Raw genomic sequence first — 12,583 nt, 5'->3', positions numbered from 1 at the left:
CTAAGGAGATGATTGTGGACTTCAGGAAACAGCAGAGGGAACACCCCTATCCACATCGATGGAACAGTAGTGGAGAGAGTAGCAAGTTTTAAGTTCCTCGGCATACACATCACAGACAAACTGAATTGGTCCACTCACACAGACAGCATCGTGAAGAAGGCGCAGCAGCGCCTCTTCAACCTCAGGAGGCTGAAGAAATTCGGCTTGTCACCAAAAGCACTCACAAACTTCTACAGAGGCACAATCGAGAGCATCCTGGCGGGCTGTATCACCGCCTGGTACGGCAACTGCTCCGCCCTCAACCGTAAGGCTCTCCAGAGGGTGGTGAGGTCTGCACAGCGCATCATCGGGGGCAAACTACCTGCCCTCCAGGACACCTACACCACCCGATGTTACAGAAAGGCCATAAAGATCATCAAGGACATCTACCACCCGAGCCACTGCCTGTTCACCCCGCTATCATCCAGAAGGCGAGGTCAGTACAGGTGCATCAAAGCTGGGACCGAGAGACTGAAAAACAGCTTCTATCTCAAGGCCATCAGACTGTTAAACAGCCACCACTAACATTGAGTGGCTGCTGCCTACACACTGACACTGACTCAACTCCAGCCACTTTAATAATGGGAATTGATGGGAAATGTTGTAAATATATCACTAGCCACTTTAAACAATGCTACCTTATATAATGTTACTTACCCTACATTATTCATCTCATATGCATACGTATATACTGTACTCTATATCATCGACTGCATCCTTATGTAATACATGTATCACTAGCCACTTTAACTATGCCACTTTGTTTACATACTCATCTCACATGTATATACTGTACTCGATACCATCTACTGTATCTTGCCTATGCTGCTCTGTATCATCACTCATTCATATATCCTTATGTACATATTCTTTATCCCCTTACACTGTGTATAAGACAGTAGATTAGGAATTGTTAGTTAGATTACTTGTTGGTTATTACTGCATTGTCGGAACTAGAAGCACAAGCATTTCGCTACACTCGCATTAACATCTGCTAACCATGTGTATGTGACAAATACAATTGATTTGATATTTAGTGAAATCCAGATGTCCTTACTTAAACCTACAACAAATATCTGTATAGAAATTATTTTTAATATTCTCCCTTATTTTCTCATATTAAAATTACCACCTTCACCACCCTTCATTTTTATTATAATTATCTTGTTTTCATCCTGTGTTATTTTTTTTGCATTTTGAGGGGACCGTTATCTACATCTACAGATGTTCCCTTAACAATATCCTTCCTTTATATGAAAATGAAATTTTACTCTAGCTCTGGAACCTGTTAGGAATTCATAATTTATTTTGTTTGAGTCCTATTAGCCAATAGAGAGAGCCGGTGTATTCCTGGGTACCCTTTAGTGGACTTGAGGGATAGATCCCATGGCCAATTGTTAACAATCCCTTGAATTTTGGGCCAACACCTCCACACCCTCTTATGTTCCTGTCCAACTATCCTCTGAAGAAGCCTATGATGGTGAAACGTCAGGAGCGCTTTTCCTTTTATGTTTCTAGAATGAATATTAATTGGAAGCCATTTGGAGAACATACTGTTTTATAGATCCAAGTCTGACAATTGTTTGGGCCCACAAATGCGCACAATTGGCCCAGCTTCGTGCGGGTTAGGGTTTGGCCGGGGTAGGCCATCGATGTAAATAAGAATTTGTTATTAACTGACTTGCCTAGTTAAAGGATAAATAAAACTGTATAAAAACTTCAACATTAAGGTTCCATGTGGCAAGCAGTAACAATAAATGGCCACTAGATGAGCAGAGATCTGCTCTTGGATCTATCCGGTCTAAGTGAGTGGAGCAATTCAGTTGGTTTATACCTTAGTTTATTTATTTAGTTTTGCCTTTCGTAAATCCTTACGTTACCCCAATTTATCCCTTATGGAGTTACTTGTATTAAGTTTATGGTAGAGATTTGGAATCTGTTTGATAATTTTTCTGATTATTTGTCATCCAGCTACCAGTTTAGTGACTCCACAATGATCCTAAGCACACAGCCAAGACAACGCAGTAGTGGCTTCGGGACACGTCTCTTAATGTCCTTGAGTGTCCCAGCCAGAGTGCAGACTTGAAACCGATCTGAGAGACCTGAAAATAGCTGTGCAGCGACACTCCCCACCCAACCTGACAGAGTTTAAGATGATCTGCAGAGAAGAATTGGAGAAACTCCCCAAATACAGGTGTGCCAAGCTTGTAGTGTCATACCCAAGAAGACTTGAGGTTGTAATCACTGACAAAAGGTGCTTCAAAGTACTGAGTAAAGTGTCTGAATTCTTATGTAACATTTCTAAGACAGTTTTTGCTTTGTAATTATGGGGAATAACGATTTAATCCATTTTAGAATAAGGCTGTAACATAAAATGTGGAAAAAGTCAAGGGGTCTGAATACTTTCTGAATGCACTGTATAGTCTTCCTCGAGAGTACGAGAAAAGCCCAATACACCCTGTGCCGGTTGGACGGTTGAGTAAATCAGATTCTAGAAAAACCTTGATGTATTTTGGCATATTTGTCTCCAGAGGAAAAAGTTGACATTGTTGCACTGCTTTTAGAATACCATGGTTTATTCTCTCCAACTCAAATGAAATGTACTACATCATGACTTTGGCGACTCTTCCCCAATCAAACATCGAGTGAATCCTGAAAAGACAAAGAAGCTCTGCAATAATGTAGTAACTTTCCTCTGCCTTAATTTTGCCGGACCCCAGGAAGAGTACTGGGGATCCATAATAAATACAAATATTACAGGAATTTCCCCTTGAAATCAGACATGTCCATGGTAAGGACAAGTTGGTCGCGGATTTGTTTCGAGGATGGGCAGTTCATAAATTTTGTGTTCAGCCAGTGTGTAACCCTGGCTCACAATTTGTTTTAATCCAGCCGCATTGTCAGATTTCAAAAAGGCTTTACGGCGAAAGCACACCATGCAATTATCTGAGGACAGCGCCCGCGTACAAAAGCATAAAACATTTTCCAAACCAGCAGAGCCGTCAAGTCAGAAATTGAGAAAATAAATCACTTATCTTTGAAGATCTTCCTCTGTTTGCAATCCCAAGGGTCCCAGCTACATAACAAATGGTTGTTTTCTTTCAATAAAGTACTTTAGCTGGCGTGCTTGATTCAGTAATCCACCTGTTCCACTTGTTGAAAATGCATACAAAGGAATCCCAAAAGTTACCAAAAACTTTGTTCAAACAATGTTTCTAATCAATCCTGAGAGACCCTACATTTAAGACAGAGAATAGTGTTCAATACTGGAGATAAATAACGAAGTGCGCGCCCTCATCCACACGTGCCAAAACACTACAGTCAAATTGAGAGCCATCTTGAAAAACGACAATTCTAGCTCATTTTTCAAAAACAAGCCTGAAACCCTTTCTAAAGACTTGACATCTAGTGGAAACCATGGAAACTGCAATCTGGGAGGATTTCCTTTGATTTTCCCATAGACAGGCATTAAAATTGGTGGTCACCTCAAAAGAAATTCTGGATCCATTCTCCTCGGGTTTTCGCCTGCCGTATCAGTTATGTTATACTCAGACATTATTTTAACCGTTTTAGAAACTTCAGAGTTTTCTATCCAATACTACCAATTATATGCATATCCTAGCTTCTGGGCCTGTCAGTCATCCAAACTTCTGAATACTGCTCCCTATCCCTAACAACTTCAAATGTTAGTAGGGGACTCAGATTTGGTATCACTTCAAGAACACTAGCTTTTAGGAGTACCACCCATCACTTTTTGTCCACCTAATGGTTGGACCTTGCCAATACCAAACTGAGCCTGCTCAGCTCCACACCTGGACCATTGCTCTTCTGTGTCTGGAGGAGAAGCAGAAGAGATGGAGTTGCATGGCAGCACTCCCTTCTGAATCACTTTACTGTTTCTGGGAAAATGTTCCTGATCTACTGCTTGGTAGAGGGGTTCACAACAGGATGCTGTTATTTGTGACTCAACAGTGTCTGACCCAGAAGACAAACCAATAGGGCATGGGGGCTCAGTCTTATTCCCAGTGGTTTGTTTCCCTCTTGGAGAGGAGACGCCTGACCAGTTACTTCATTCTATATCTGTGAGCTGAGGCAGACGGCTCTACCAGCACTGTGACCTGAACTACACAGGAGGGTCTAAGAATTATGGAATCGGACTGTGCCCTAACCAGAGTTTCCTTGGTAGGGGCCTGAAGACTAGAGGATGTCGTCGTTTGGGGTTACCTGGTCTAACGCTTCCGGTTGACATATAGCAGATGAACAAACTACAGCAACGACTCCAACATATGTTCTGCATCGGTAGAGCAAATTGGCAGTTATGTGCACTTCCGCACACATTGGTAGGGAGAGTTTAACCATAGCAGGCCTTGAGTCTGGTGTGGGGTGCTCCAGGGCCCAGAGGCTGGCCTCAAAGGTATTGAACACACAGGTTGGGTCCCTAACGGCCTCAATGAGATTTTATTCTATGATGGTTTGATGACGGACCTAATGCCTTTCGTTTCTTGTGATTTGAGTTCGGTTTTGTCTGGTCTGTCCTTGAGATACGGGGACGCATAGGCCACCTAGATTTTGTTTCTTTAGACAGTTCTTTGGGTTAAATATAGCACGGTTTTCCCTAGTGTGTCCTTGGGATAATTATGTAATAAAGCACTTATCGGTTTATAAAGTAGATGTGTTGGTGTTACTTTGCCACAAGACGAACTCAAAATGTTGCTCACAAATAAATCACTGACAACCAAACAAAAGGGGTTCTGAAAGACACCCATGTGGGTGCACAGTAGGTTTGCCTAGGAAAAGACAAACTAAAAACACCCACAACTTAGGATAGGGAGCAAAACAAACAAGGAAAAACTAAACTCAGACCTCTTTCAAACTTAACTTGAGCTTGTAATCGCACCTCAGCTGATGTGAAGTGTAGCTCTCGCCAACATCTCTCACGCTGCACTGGGCCGGCCACGCCTAAATAGCACCTGGGCCAACAGGTGAAACACTTTCCACTAACGAGATGGCAACCATCACAGGTGTAACACATAATGACAGACGAGGTGACACCAATCTGTGCACGTACATGCTAAAACTCCAACCTCAAAACATAAAGGGAAAACAAAATCCTGTAACACCTCCCTTGCTTTTCCTTGTTTTTCCTATATTTGTTGGACAAGTGTTCTTATCACCACCAGAAAACATCCATTGCATAACAATCAACTTAAATGCCTCGCTACTTATGCATAGCCTTTTCCAATGTAAACTGTCAATTTATTTGATTTTTTTCACCTTTATTTAACCAGGTAGGCTAGTTGAGAAGAAGTTCTCATTTGCAACTGTGACCTGGCCAAGATAAAGCATAGCAATTTGACACATACAACAGTTACACATGTAATAAACAAAACGATCAATAATACAGTAGAACAAAAACGCCTATATACAGTGAGTGCAAATGAGGTAAGATAAGGGAGTTAAGGCAATAAATAGGCCATGATGGTGAAGTAATTACAATATAGCAATTAAAACACTGGAATGGTAGATGTGCAGAAGATGAATGTGCAAGTAGAGATACTGGGGTGCAAAGGAGCAAGATAAATAAATAAATACAGTATGGGGATGAGGTCGGTAGATAGCTGGGCTATGTACAGGTGCAGTGATCTGTGAGCTGCTGCTTAAAGCTAGTGAGGGAGATATGAGTCTCCAGGTTCAGAGATTTTTGCAGTTCGTTCCAGTCATTGGCAGCAGAGAACTGGAAGGAAAAACGACCAAAGGAGGAATTGGCTTTGGGGGCGACCAGTGAGATATACTGGAGATATACATTTCAAAAACTCTCATCCCACTGGAACGAGTGCAACCATAACAGTACTCATCTCCAAAACAGCAAAAACATACATTTAAGCAACTAGACAGGGACATTTGCAAGTGGCAAATGTTTCATTAGATGAGGAGGAAGATGCAGTAAGTATATTTACTACAATCTGGTTGTGAATACGATTTAACCTGGTAAATATTTTTGTTCTACATTTTCAGTGGTTGGATGTGTACTACCGACACGTTCAACCAGCTTTTCTTAAGATTCTTCATTTCCACTACTGGAAAAGCATGCCAATAGTCGACAAAAGTTTCACACCAAGTAAGTACAACACTTTATCATTACATTTATTTTAGAAAACTATTGTATCTTGTTCTTTCATCAGATGCAAAACTCCCCCACATCACAAGCCAGCTAGCAAGACAAGTACCGAAGGCAGTTGTAAAATGGTGCCCCCAACCGATTGCTTTTTGTTCGTTTATTTGCACATAATGTTGCCGCCACGGTCTCTTATGACCGAAAATAACTTCTGGACATCAGGACTGCAATTACTCATTAATTAAAACTTCTTAGGGTTAGGACATTGGAAAGGCAGGAAAAAATGTGATTGTGGGCTCTGTTCTAAGCAGAATATTGTGCAGATAGACAAACATTTCAAGTCCGCCCATGCCCTTAAGTTTGGGACTATCGACTGGGAGAAAGCTAGCCAGGATTCTACAAGACATCAGGCCGAATCAGGGCAGCTCAGTGAACCAGGTTTGGAACCGTCGGGGAGACTTCAACAAACAGAGAGAAATTACTTTGTGGGTGAGGAGAATGCAATTTGACTGAATATGACCACCCTTCATTGAATTGAATTGATAACACTCGCAGTAGTGTTTCCAGAGTAAGGGGATTCCTCTGTGTTATGTCAGAGGGCAAGGCCGATGGACTGTGTTCCCAGGATAATTACAGTCATATTTCTGTGTGATATAGCCAAGTTGAAGACCGTGGTATAGCCCCATCCACGACGTTTCCTGAAATATCTTATTGAGTTTAAGCCTAAACGTCTGCGGGCTAAAGCCAGTGCAATTAGATTGGTGTTACTCTACTTGGCAAAGATTGATCGTGGTTCTCGTCAGACCCAGGCAAAGTACAGAGCAGAATTTCGCAGGCGCTGCAGAGGTGCTCAGTGCTGCAGAGTTAGGGCGGTTTGTCCAGCTAAGTGCTCAAGCTATTCCTTCGGTTCTTAGCAGACTGGAGGTCCGAGCAACCTGCCATGACAGACGGAGGTTAGCTGCTCTCATGACAAGCAGGTTGGCCGTATTTAATGGCACTAGACGAGCCCCAGTGATGATGTTTAGTGAGAGGGGTTTTCAGCTCTGTGTTTCAAGTCACAAAACTAATTATAGCTTCGGGGAGTGTGATGTCGGAGGAGAAATACACTTGGCTTAAACGATTCCATACCTTAAAACCTCTTGAAGCGAGGGGGCACTCTTTATTTTTGGAAAAATAACGTTCCCAAAGTAAACCGCCTATTTCTTAGGACCAGATGCTAGAATATGCATATAATTGACAGCTTAGGATAGAAAACTCTAAAGTTTCCAAAACTGTCAAAATATTGTCTGAGTATAACAGAACTGATATTGCAGGCGAAACCCTGAGGAAAATCCAATCAGGAAGTGCCTCATTTTGAAACTGTTGTGTTCCTATTCACCCCTATTGGCCATTGAAAGGGATATCAACCAGATTCCTTTTTCTACGTATTCCCTAAGGTGTCTATTGCATTTTGACGTAGTTTCACGCCTTTGTTGAAGAATGAGCGTAAACGACTACATTGCGTAAGTGGCCAGCTGAGGGTTCTGAGTGATTCTTGCGTAAAAGACAGGTAGTCATTTTTCCTCTCGCTCCTACTGAAAAGCCAATTGTCCCGGTTGATATATTAGAAAAGGATTTGAGGATTGATTATAAAAACCGTTTGCCATGTTTGTTGATATTATGGATATAATTGTCGTGATATAGTTGTCGTGATCGCTATTTCCAGTGGATTTCTCAACATAACTTGACCAACAAATGGAGGTATTTTGGGTATAAAAATCATCTTTATGGAACAAAATGATCATTTGCTGTCGAACTGGGAGTCCCGTGAGGGAAAACATCCGAAGATCAAAGGTAAACTATTAATTTGATATATTATTATTATTAATTTGATTGCTGCTAGCTGGACATAATGCTATGCTAGGCTATCAATAAACTTACAAAACGCTTGTCTTGCTTTGGCTGTAAAGCATAATTTCAAAATTGAGATGACAGGGTGATTATCAAAAGGCTAAGCTGTGTTTCACTTGTGATTTCATAAATATTAATATTTTCTAACCGTTGCGCTATGCTAATTAGTGTAGTTGATGACAATTCTCCCGGATCCGGGATGGTTAGTTCCAAGAGTTTAAAGACTCAGAGCCTGCAATGGCATTACCATAATCTCGAGGCTGTGCCGAGTTCAACGAGATGCCCCGCTTGACCGTAGCGACAATGAGAAAAAGTAGGCCCATAATGAAGCCTGGCCCTAATTTTCATTTGCTTTTGGGTGACAGTGGGAGAACCTTTAGGGTGAGAAACACAATTTGACCTGAGGTCCTCCCAATCTGTGCAAGCCTGGCATTAACCCTTAACTTCTTCGATAAAGGGGGCGCTCTTTTAATTTTTGGATTAAAAAACGTTCAAGTTTTAAACAAGATATTTTGTCACGAAAAGATGCTCGACTATGCATATAATTGACAGCTTTGGAAAGAAAACACTGACGTTTCCAAAACTGCAAAGATATTGTCTGTGAGTGCCACAGAACTAATGCTACAGGCGAAACCAAGATAATTTCATACAGGAAATGCCCCAGATTTTGAATGCGCTGTGTTCCAATGTCTCCTTATATGGCTGTGAATGCGCCAGGAATGAGCCTACACTTTGTCGTTTCCCCAAGGTGTCTGCAGCATTGTGACGTATTTGTAGGCATATCATTGGAAGATTGACCATAAGAGACTACATTTACCAGGTGTCCGCTTGGGGTCCTCCGTCAAAATTATTGCGCAATCTCCAGCTGTGTCCACTTTTCCATTAGGTTCAGAGGAGAAAGGCAACTGCCACAAATGATTTATCATCGAATAGATATGTGAAAAACACCTTGAGGATTGATTCTAAACAACGTTTGCCATGTTTCTGTCGATATTATGGAGATAATTTTGAAAAAAGTTTGCCGTTGTAATGACTGAAATGTCTGGGGGTTTCTTAGCCAAACGTGATGAACAAAACGGAACGATTTCTCCTCCACAAATCTTTTTGGAAAAACTGAACATTTGCTATCTAACAGAGTCTCCTCATTGAAAACATCCGAAGTTCTTCAAAGGTAAATGATTTTATTTGAATGCTTTTCTTGTTTTTGTGAAAATGTTGCCTGCTGAATGCTAGGCTTAATGCTATGCTAGCTATCAATACTCTTACACAAATGCTTGTGTAGCTATGGTTGAAAAGCATATTTTGAAAATCTGAGATGACAGTGTTGTTAACAAAAGGCTAAGCTTGTGAGACAATATTTATTTCATTTGCGATTTTCATGAATAGTTAACGTTGCGTTATGCTAATGAGCTTGAGGCTATGATTACGCTCCCGGATACGGGATTGCTCGACGCTAGAGGTTAACCTCTCTGCGCACGGAACCCGGTTGCGGGCTGAAATTCCACAACATACGGTGATCGCTACATAGTCACATTAAACATTCATGAAAATACAAGTGTCTCACATGTATCAAAAGCCTAGAATCTTGCTAATCCAACTGCGTTGTCAGATTTAAAGCGAAAGAATACGATGCGATTATCTGAGGATAGAGCCCCCTAAAAAAAAAAAAAACCTCTTTCAACCAGCACAGGCGTAACAAAATCACAAACTGCATTAAAATAAATTGTTTACCTTTGACGGTCTTTGTCTGTTTGCAATCCCAATGCTCATTGTTACACAATGAATGATCTTTTGTTTGATAAAATCCGTTTTTATAGCCTAACATGAAACAATTTGTGAACCGCTTGTGTTGTGAATTCCGTCTCATTCCATGTTAAATACCCAGTCATTTTCCAGTCATGTTTGGTTTGTTTGTAACACAACCAAACGTGATGGGCCATTTGTGGGACTTATTGACTGAAAGAAAACGATTTGAGGACATCACTGTGCACCAATGATATGACCACTCTTTTGTTGATCGACTATTTTAACCCAATAACCACTGATCGCCTTGAAAATGAGCTGAGGTAAACGGCAATATGCAATGGTTGTGTTGGAAGACCAACCCATGTAGTAAACTCCGGCGTAAAGAGAGTCATTCGCTATTGAATGATATATATATATATATATATATATATTCAGTAATGAAATGTTTGTAGAGGTGGCCACATGGCTTTCCCTTTGCATGTGTGTTCCTAAAATATAATGTAGTTTATCTAAACCTGAAATGTTGGTTGAGGTGGCCACATGGCTTTCCCTTTGCCGTGTGTCTGAACCTCACCTGAGTGATTTACGTTCCCTCCTCTAATATAATCTGTGTTTGTGTCTTTATTTCACAGTCCCTCCGATTCTGATTGGGAGCCCCCACTGAAAGGAGCTGGATCATCTAGCCGGACCCCTGCTGTGTCCGGCTCCACACCTACGCCCGCCCTGCAAGGTGTGAAGTCTGTGACAAAGAAGCGGAGGTGGGGAAGAGCTAAACCTGCAATCAGAGAGGAGGGTCGTTGGCACTCTGTGCTGGAGGAGGATGTGTTGCCTACACCTCCAGTATTCAGACCGAAGAGGCCATCAGGACCTCAGCTGGACATGACGTCTAAGTACAGCCCCATGCAACTTTTTCAGCTGTTTTTCACCTCGGCAGTTGACGATTCCCTGGTGTCGAACACAAAACAAGTATGGTGCTAAGAAGCAGGCAGGCAAGAAAGAGGGATGGAAGCCCATTTCCATGTCAGATCTTTTTGGGTTCATGTCAATGGTCATTTACATGGGTGTTGTGAAGCTAAAAACCCTGAAAGACTACTGGAAAACTGCTCCCCTCTGTCAACTGCCTTTCCAATCCACGGTCATATCATGCAAAAGGTTTCTGACAATCTCCCGGGCGCTTCATACCAGTGACCCAGAAGTTGATGAGGACAACGAGAAGAAGAGGGGCACAGCTAGGTTTGATAGGCTTGCAAAACCTATTTTCAGCCTGCCCAGAACATTTCCATCGATGAGAGGATGGTAGCTTCAAAAAGCCAGAATTGGCCTAAAACAATACATGCGCAACAAACCAACTAAATGGGGTTACAAACTGTTTGTTTTGCTGATTCTGCGTGTGCATACACGTGCATTTTTTTTGTTTATGAGGGGGAGAGCAGTTTTACGACCTGTAAGGGACTTAGTTATGACTCTGTTATGCAGTTATTAGATTTTCAACTGCTGGGGAAGGGCTACAAACTTTGTGGACAACTTTTACACAAGCCCTACTCTGTTTACAGAATGTGGCACCATTCGGCCCAATAGAGTGGGCTTTCCGAAAACCAAGATGAATGACATGGATCTGTGAAGATGGCCTGCTCTTTGTGAAGTGGATGGACACCAGAGAGGTGGTCATGTGCTCCAGTATCCCCAAGTCCTTCAGTGGAGATCACGTCGTCAGGCGTGTGAAGGACGCTGCTGGGGCATGGACCACCAAAAATGTCCCCATTCTTGAAGCCATCAAGGACTACAACAAGAGCATGGGAGGTGTAGACCTCTGATGCGCTTATAGGATACTACAATGTTCTCCACAAGACAATGAAGTGGTACAAGACATTTTTATCATTTCGTTGACATTGCTGTGGTGAATGCCTTCATCCTCCAGAAGGAAATGGCTCAAAGCTGTGGACATCCCCACATCTCACAGCTAGCCTTCAGGGAGCTGCTCATCCATGAGCTTGCTAGCTACAGCAAGTCCACTGTAGCTACGCCTGGCCCCTCTGCTCCAACCAGTAGTGTTCACCTGCCCAGTTTCATCTCTGCAGGCATGAATGTGCCTTAGGGCAAAAAGGGCACAATAGGGAGACGTCGTTGTGCCCTTTGTCACAGGAAATGCCCCATCACCTGCACCAGCTGTTCAGTAACCCTCTGCTTTACAGCAGAAAGAGACTGCTATTGGGCATGGCATCAGAAGCACAATATTGTGTAGTCGACTGAGGGTCTTCACAATATTGTACATTATACATTGAATGTGTATAAATAGTTTACCCTTGTTTTTTGAAAATGTTTCAAATGTTTATTTTTTTTTGGGGGGGACGGTGGAATGTTAGAATTGCATTTGAGTGTTTTGTATATAGTCATTTACCTCAATGTATCACTGTACCAATTCGGCCACTTGGGTACATTTGGGCACCTTGTGTGGGACACCTGGGTGACTACGTGCTCAATGTCATGTAGCTCACTCATTCCTGAAGATATCTTTCTAAAACTTTTTTCAAATACTGTTGCCATCTTATGTTCTCCATTTCTACCACCCCCAGCATCCTATCTGTATTTTTGGATGTTCTTGTTCAGTTGATAGATGCAGCATCAATAAAAACAGAAAACAAATGTTAATTTCCTTGTATTTTCTTCTACCAGATCTATGGTGTTCTATTCTCCTACGTTCAATTCACATTTACAAACTTCAGAGTGTTTTCTTTCAAATGGTACAAAGAATATGCATATCCTTGGTTCTGTGCCTGAGCTACAGTCAGTTAG

The 12,583-nt window shown here is 41.9% G+C and overlaps 1 protein-coding gene across 1 annotated transcript in view; it reads left to right on the top strand.

Moving 5' to 3' along the window:
* Window positions 1-11,604, top strand: part of trit1 (tRNA isopentenyltransferase 1) — a 161,554-nt gene extending 149,950 nt beyond the window's left edge. The window contains exons 11-12 of the mRNA XM_064982813.1: window positions 10,423-10,756; window positions 11,434-11,604. Of these exons, the coding sequence (XP_064838885.1) occupies window positions 10,423-10,756; window positions 11,434-11,604 (505 nt within the window). The remainder of the gene's footprint in view (window positions 1-10,422; window positions 10,757-11,433) is intronic.
* The last annotated feature ends 979 nt before the right edge of the window (window positions 11,605-12,583 follow it).

Source organism: Oncorhynchus masou, chromosome 13 (genome assembly GCF_036934945.1).
Source record: "Oncorhynchus masou masou isolate Uvic2021 chromosome 13, UVic_Omas_1.1, whole genome shotgun sequence".
Classification (NCBI taxonomy): Eukaryota; Metazoa; Chordata; class Actinopteri; order Salmoniformes; family Salmonidae; genus Oncorhynchus; species Oncorhynchus masou.
The sequence above is the reverse complement of the archived record's forward strand: the minus strand, read 5'-3'. Positions and strand labels throughout refer to the sequence as shown.